The sequence below is a fragment of the Medicago sativa genome, chromosome 5 (assembly GCF_051527215.1).
Source record: "Medicago sativa cultivar Bolivia chromosome 5, Bolivia_mono, whole genome shotgun sequence".
Classification (NCBI taxonomy): Eukaryota; Viridiplantae; Streptophyta; class Magnoliopsida; order Fabales; family Fabaceae; genus Medicago; species Medicago sativa.
In genome coordinates, this window is record NC_140753.1 from 11,248,336 (window position 1) to 11,256,944 (window position 8,609).

General features: G+C 33.5%; 1 protein-coding gene across 1 annotated transcript; it reads right to left on the bottom strand.

Moving 5' to 3' along the window:
* Positions 1-1,082: 1,082 nt before the first annotated feature.
* Positions 1,083-8,073, bottom strand: LOC146919988 (uncharacterized). The gene is made up of 8 exons (XM_085713374.1): positions 7,662-8,073; positions 7,425-7,520; positions 6,594-6,704; positions 5,505-5,814; positions 4,129-4,219; positions 3,035-3,377; positions 2,277-2,425; positions 1,083-1,943 (listed from the first exon to the last, which is right to left on the bottom strand). Exons 1-8 carry the CDS (start codon positions 7,944-7,946, stop codon positions 1,436-1,438), a joined length of 1,893 nt encoding a protein of 630 aa, XP_085569500.1. The 5' UTR covers positions 7,947-8,073; the 3' UTR covers positions 1,083-1,435.
* Between the last annotated feature and the right edge of the window lie 536 nt (positions 8,074-8,609).

Consider the following 8,609-nt stretch of genomic DNA (forward strand, 5'->3'; position numbering starts at 1 on the left):
TAATTTAGTTTGTTTGGATACAGCTATATAAAAGCGATTTTTTTTTGTTACAAAATTAGTTCAATCTTTAAATTCATATTTTCTCTCTCCTCTAAAAAAAAATCTATTTTTTGAGAATCTGCTCTCAACAACTTCTCATTTGAAGTTGTTTTTGGATTTTTTTTTAGATTCTAATTTTTTTAAAAATCTGTAACAAACGGATGCAATATTCTTAAAAGTGATTATTTTTTTAAAAAAAGTGATTTTTTCCTAAAAAAAAGCTATAACAAACAGGCTCTAAAAATCACATAAAAAAGATAACAATGTTGACATTTTATAACATAAAAGACTAAATCAAAAAAAAAGACAAAGATAAATGACGAAAGTGTTATCTAATTATAACATAAAGATTAAATTAGGACAAAAAAATAAAGGACGAAAGTGTTATATAAATTAAGTTAAGGGATAAATTGTGTAATTTTACCTGATATACGTAACAATATATAAAGAGATACACCCTTTCGGATTGGATTTTTTCTTCCATTTGTACCCCTTATTTACGTTATTTTATCATTTTTATAATAATATTTAGATTATCAATAAAAAATAATCAAATCTCATTAAAATAGTAACAATCGACAATAATATAAACAATCTCACAATAATACATGTACTATTATAAACTATTAAAAAAAACTTATATTTTGGTGTAACATTTGTTTTTCTTCTAATTTTAACATTGACTTAATTATTATTTTTTTATCATTCCTTGCAAATAAAAGCAAAAGGACATTTGTCAAAAAAAAGCAAAAGGACAAACACGTAGGCCAGTAAATAATACTATAATAATTAGATGAGTGTGGAACTCTATTTTTTAATTTTTTGAGAGGATGTGTGTTGAACTTCTTTACAGTAGATAAAAGTTAAATCATAATTTATGCTATCACACAAACATTATAACCGTAAAAAACAACAGTGAATTCACAATAATTACGTACTATGAAAAAACGAGTCTGTTAAAGTTAACAAACAATATATTCTTTCCATAAAATATATTTTTAAAAAAACAAACTATTTTTCTAGCGAAAAATAAACGATCATTCACATATCCCATCCATGTAGATTCTTATTGGAATTTAACAAAACTGAAATTCAAAACAAAATGCAAGTTTAAGTTACAACTGTGAGCATTTTTATATATTTGATTTAATAGACAGGGTAAATTGATTTCTACGCTCTCAAGACCTGGCTTCTTGCTCCATATAGCACGAAAAGAACAGGTTCTGCTGGAATGCTACCTCCATTTAATTAAAGCCTACTTCCATTTAATTAAAGCCTCCAATGCTAGTAATTAATAAAGCTAAAACTTGCTATCTATGTGGCTCATAAAATGCATCTCGGCAATGTTTTAAAAAGAATATGCTTTCATGGGCCACGTAAAAGTTGTTACATTTGATCAGGCAGGGAGGCCGCCTTCAGCTGCCAGTTTTAACCGCTGATGATGTTCCACCACCTTGTAATCAACAATTTCTCTAAACAACTTAGAATCCAAGGCGCAGTCAGGACGCCCATAGACAGCAGCTTGGACGCTGGCCATGAGTTTGGCTATCTCACGGCCAGAAAACCCCTCTGTTTTCTTGGCAGCCTCTTTCAGCACGTCTTCTGATAAATCTTTTATGGTAATTTTCTGGGGCTGCTTCTTCATAAATAATCCCCCCTTGGAGCCATTACTTTCATCACATAGATACTTGTTCAAATAGAGATTCAATAACTTAAGACGTTCCTCCTCTCCTGGAAGTGGGAATTCAATCACTTCATCAATGCGATCAGTAATTGCACTATCAAGATCTCCTGGTCTGTTTGTCGCAAGCACAAGTACTATGTCTCTAGACTGATCACCAGTTCTGAAAAGCAATGCATTTAGGGCACTTCGTTGAGCTTCACTCATGTGTGAGCTATTACGCCTGAATTGAATCAAAATGATCATTAAAACTTTTAATACAAGAAAATATTATAACTATTATACAACTTACAGTGCCACTTGTTACTACAGATAAGGAGAAAATATTGTAATCCTATTAGGTTTCATATAACAGGGAAAAAAACATACACACACAGACAAAATTCACAAAAGTTGTTGATTTACATTAATTCCATGTAGACGTCTACAATTTTATATTTACATTTCTCACATTTAGATCAACTACTTGGACCAAATAATATTAAAGCAGCGCTACTCAGGATCAATATTAAAACGTTTTAGTGTATTCAAAATGCATTTTAACTGCAAGACTTACTCGCAAAGGAAAGCATCTGCCTCGTCAATAAAAAGCAACAGGCCTCTTTTAGATTTCTTGGCCCAATCAAATATCTCGTGAATTTTGGTAACAGCCTGTGGGCCCAGAGGTGCAACATCTCCTCCAGTCATCATTGCATAATCCAAACCCTTACAGAAAAATTGAAATAGTCAAAGGTAGTTAAAGACAAATTGTACCTCAATTTCTGCAAATAAAGTACTGATAGTGAAACGTGATATGGATTTAGTGCCTCACTTTAAAGGGAAAAGTGGGATAGTCAATGATAAGAAAATCAACGGTTAAGATCTAATTAACTTCTTAGTTTATAATTTATCTACATGCATATGATAACAATCTCATTTATTAATTTTACTATCAATGGCTATAATTACTTGCTTTTTCCTCCAAAATGACTTTTTCACTTTAGAGTAGCCAAGTTCTAAAATAATATATCTAAAGGAAGTCCATGGCTTAATAGCAGAAACAGATAACAAGATAAATCAAATCCATTTGTAGGCAGCAGTGTCAATATAAAACAAAATGTGATCATCATAGTAATTAAGTTTAATCCATTTATTCATATCGCATATTACCAGGAATTCATGCCAACTTGTCGGTACAAACTCAACAGATCATACAAAAGTATTAACAAGTCACACATGTAAATGCTTATCCAACAAAAAAAGTCACATGTAAATCATCACTTTTATTGAAGAAATGTAAATCAGCACTTAGCATAGAAGAACTAATTATCATACCGATTTTCTAGCTATTTCCCTTGCAACCATGGTTTTACCAGTCCCAGGAGGCCCATAAAAAAGCATGTTACGAAACGGTGCCTGATGGGCCTTCGTGTTTGATGTTGCCCGTGCTAAATGCACTATTCTTCTCTGCAATGAGGGATGCAAGATTACATTTCCAAGACCATTTTGAATCCCAACAGACTTTTTTTCCCTGGCCAAGGTACTATAATTTAAAACTTTATTTTTGGCTTGAGACATGATCCTTGATCCCGGAAACTTTGCCATTGATGATTCCCGGATCAATGATGGCTGCCCCAGAATCCGATTAATATATCCCCATGTTACTTTTGCACCTTCTCTGTGGAAATAGAAAGTAAAAAATAAATATTTAAATATTATTTGCAAATGGTGAACAAATCATGACAAAAATATTTCAAAATAAACGAGTTTTAAAGTAGTTTATTGATAACGAACTTGGGTTGGCCTAGTGGTATTGGCTTGGGACCTGGGAGTGTGCTCCTCCTCTCAGGTTCGATTCTCACCGGTGTCAATTTAGGTGGGCTAATTTAGCTTCTTCAAAAAAAAAAAAGTAGTTTATTGATTGAAAAGGGAGGAGGAGGGGGAGGCATCATAGCATGCAAAATCTGTATATTATGTGTACTTTTGTTTTTTAAACATTTTTATGGGGTCTAGGAATGAAAGGGTTGATAATGGGCATGGAAATTGGATTATGAAGTAGCGACAACCTTTTCTGTGGCGTAACATAGAAATTATTATCTTCTTTCCTTACTTAAACTCCTTGATTCGGCACTTGTAGTGACCATAGACATTGTGAATGTTACTGTTGTGTCCCAATACATTTGCTTAGTATTCAACAACACCATAAAACCGCTATTACGCATTCTAGATACAACTATTTTGCAATCAGGCCAACTACTACAAAAGACATTCAATGGAAGTTCATCGACATGATTGTACTTATTAACATAACAAGTGTAATGTTTGGCAGAAGGTAAACACAAAACTTACTGCCAACAGACTTTCAAACTCAGTGATGATGTTACCAAGTTCAAAATGAAATGCACTAAGAGGAAAAGAAACATGTGTACCTCGTCGTATATACTCCTGCAGCTAATGCAGTAGCTCCACCAACAGTCATAAGCAATTTGTCCCTATCGGTCAATAATATCCTTAGACCGCCTGCATTTAGTAGAGAGCGGTGTCATCAATCGCGGAGAATAGCAGTTTGTTCAAATTCTGCTAGGCTAAGGTGTTATTGTGCTACTAGAGCCACCATTTGACAACACTGTACTAAATCACATATCGCATAAAAACAACGGTTTGTTAAAACTATGCTATAGTGCTTTAGCATTGTTATAACTGCTATTTCACGCCTCTAGTATAGAAACAACATTTATACCAACAAATTTGTAGTCTGATATAATTTCCAAATAAAAGTGCAAGCAGCCGTCATCTACTCTCAGTGAAAATAGTTGATACACAACGAGGTTAAAAGCACAAAGTTGATTTATGAGATGAAATAATGAAAGCCAACAACATTTTAACCTTGCAAGCATGTAACAACTAGCAACGCCTAGGCAACGAAAGAAACCAAAACTCAAAAACAAATATGGTTCGTAAGTGGCATGGGAGCTATAATACCAATCAACCACAAGTCCTACTAGTCAAACAATCATGAACTTGACAAATCAAATGATAAGCTTGTACAAAAGCAAGCTTATAAACCCAGGTTGTATTGATTAAATCTTATTTAAAGTCAGAGAATTACCAATTTTAGTAAATATTACCAGCAAGACTTTCCCTATACAAACAGAAGATATGCAACATTACACGTTGATATAATTTCCAGCGATGGAAATTACAGAAGAAATACCAGATATGTAGACGCAAACATGGAAGGACGTGAGTGGTGTCATGAGTTTTGGTTTTACACGTACAACATCACAGTCTATTCTTGTGTATGTGGATATTACTTGGAAAAATATATCAATAGTAATGGCCAATAAGTTAATAGCATTCCCTCTTATTATGTAATAACCACTTTTACACATAGGAAAAATAATTGAAAAATAACCACTTTAAATTTGAAAAATAATTGAATTGTTAAGAATAAATTTGTACAGAAAAAGGTCCGACCAAAGTTAGTTCCTTAAACTATGGTACGTGATATTAGTTGATGATAATAAATGCTTAGCATACCATTCATTCCATAACCGCTATTTAAATATGGGGATTAAACAAACGCATATTTATAGCAACCGAATCATAATTAATGGGTTTAAGACTTTAAACTGTTTGAGAGTAATTTATGTATATTGAAAATAGGCTACACCAAAAGAACTATGTATCCCCCTTCATTAGTAGTATAGAATGATTAATAGAGACAAACCGGTACACATAATATGATCTTCATATATGAGGCAAAAATAGTTTCTCCAAAGGATGTTTTTATCAGTTGGCATACCTTCAATATGACTAAAAGTAGCATTAATTGAAGCAATCCATTTATCTCTTTCCCCCTGCAGTTTCTCTTTAAGCTCTCTCCTGGTTTGCTCCTCTGTCAATTGCGTAAAAAGGATTCGTTTTTCAGCCTCTGCAATTTCCTTAGTTCTAGCAGTTTCTTTTTCTATTTCCGCTTTCTGTTGCTGAGTCACACGTTTCTTAGCTTGAATCTGTTCTTCGGAATCCTTTCTTGCCTGCTCCTTTCGTACAAAAGACTTCTCTTGCATCTGGACCAACTCAACATTATGTCGCCTTTGATCTTCATGATCTGTCTGCAAATGGAAAATTGTGGATAAGGATAACAATTCTATGTTAAAGATTTTAGTCTTACAATAGAGAAGCTTAATTTGCATAAGGCACCGAACATTCAAAGATTTACCCACAGTTAGATTACTCTATGAAAATTTCACCATAAATCATTTAACTAAGTGTTTTGAACACCCAGAGAAGAAAGTGGATAGATTTCAGGAATTGTCCCCGTAGTTTTTTTTTTTAAGAAGCTAAACTAACCCACTTAAATTGGCACCGAAGAGAATCGAACCTGAGACCTCGAGGAGGAGCACACTCCCAGGCCCCAAGCCAATACCACCAGGCCAACCCAAGTGGGTTGAATTGTCCCCGTAGTTAGACTACTAAAGGAAATTTTCATCATAAATTCAACTACTACAGTGTTTTGAAAGCCAAGAAAAGAAAGGAGATAAATTTCAGCAATTGTCAAGAACCATGGCATTATCTAAGTTCATACTATAGATGTTTCTAAAACAAAATTTAAGGTGGTATGTTTCTATGACAATTAAAAAATAAAAAAAAATAAACCAAAAGAGCAATAAAGAAATGAAAACATAGTTCAGAAACCATATGATAAGATCAAGCTCAGCATGATTTTGCGTATATTTTCTAACTACAATGACATCCAACATTGTTAAAACTATAATGCCTTCTTGCCATGGAAGAACAATGTCTCTAAACTCTAATGTTAATTGAATGTCAGAACTTTCAAAATTCACTTTTTCAATAAAAAGGAGTATATTGCTGTTAATTCAGCCTGCACCTGCATTCTTTTCCTTGCCAATTCATCTTCAAATCGTAACACCTGAGCCTGCCTCTGGTTCTGCTCTTGTATTAGATTTCGTTGTTCTTCAGCCATTTTACGCAACCTATCCTGCAATGAAATAGATTTGGCACAATAAAACAAGATAAAATTTAAAAGCTTTAAACATTGATCATTGTACACTCTATAATTTCCAATATCATCTGATCATTGTCAATTTGTTATTGCACTTATGGCCTAGGGGGAGGATGATGATGATAAATTTAATGATAACAAAATATAAGGATAGCTTGGTTTGAAACAGAAAAATTAGAAAGGAACTAAAAATTTTACAAAGTTGTCGGTGAGAACTACTCTCCCCATTTGCTAGTTTTCCGTTGAATTCTGACCAAACTTTAAACATGACTATACCAAGTCTTTAATTTTAGCTTGAGCTAGTTTCTCACTATGTTGAAAATATTAGTAGTAATTGAACACTATATACACAGTCTTTTGTAGCGCAAATCTTAAGCAAAATAGAAGTGACTATGACCCTGTTTGGATAAGCAAAACTTATTTGCAGCTTTATAAACTATTTCTATAACAAAACATAAAATAAAGTTAAATTGTTTCTGTATTTGCTATCTTGGAGAACTTATATGTAAACAAGACGAAAACAGCTTATGAACAATGTCATAAGTTGTTTCCATAAGTTCTCCACAAAACTTATGTGAGTAGATAAGCACGAGCTCAAATTAGACAAATACAAACAGACCCAAACAATTCACGAGCAACCTATCGTCACCGGCTTAGAAAACAACTTGAAATAATCTTCAACAAATGATGACTTACAATATCTCCTTGAGTCTGAATAAGTTCATAATTAACTTTTTCAGCATCTAACTCAGCAAGACGAGATTGTTCTTGTTTACGCATTAAATCAAACACCTGAAATACAACACCAAAATACATCACAAAACAATAATAATAACCATTTCCAATGCAATAAACAAGCATTATTCGTTGTTTAGATTAGATTATAACAAAAATATGCAAATTAATTTCCAAAAAAAATGATAATTAAAAAACCTTTTTAGCGTGAGGAGAATTATTGATTTCACGGAGAGCTTTAGCAGCTCTTTCTAACGATTCAGGATCAAAACCGGACTTATTAGGTTCTTCCGCCGGCGGCGGTGAATCCGATTTGTTATCAGATGATTGGTCCGTTGGCGGAGGTGAATTGGAAGGTGAAGAAGAGAAAAAGGGGAAACGGAAGAAAGATTCGGAGTAAGCGGGATTGGATTGCGAGGAGATTGAAGCCGCTGCAGCGGCGGTGGCTGCGGCGAGGCATGAGGTTAATTTAGCGGCGGACATTGTTTTGGTATTGGAAATGGAGGTTCAGAGCATGGCGCGAGGTTAAACCCTCGGTTAGGGTTTTAGCGGAAGAAGAAGAAGAGAGAAAAGTAAAAAAGACTTGCTTGAAGAGCAATTCAACTGCTTTGTCGTTTAGAACACGAAAATGGAGTAAAAGCCCATTGGACCCTCTCAAGCATCCACTCTTGACTAGGGGTGTAACGGTTCGGTTTGGATTGGTTTTCAGTCAAAAAAATGTTCGAACCGATGAAACCTTCATCGGTTTGGATTGGTTCGGTTTTCACTATTTTTCAAAAAAGAAACCGAACCAAACTAATCAGTTTGTATAACTGTATTTCATAAAATATTTCATAGAACTTTGTATAACTGTATTTCATATTTTGTTTTTTCATGTTCTCTATTTTTCAAACAACTTTTTATAACTAACCTTATTCAATATTTCATACATATGATCCAAAATTCACTCATCCATCATTCTTCAAAAACAACTTCATCAAACTCAAATATTTCACATGATCCATACGTGCATCAGTCATCAACAAACACAAAAATCAGTTTAGAATTGACTAGTGTTAATCTCTAATATTTTTAAATCTCTAAAGCTTATAAAATTATTTCTGAACCAACAAATAAAAAGTTATGCATACGTGTGTGAAAATTTTC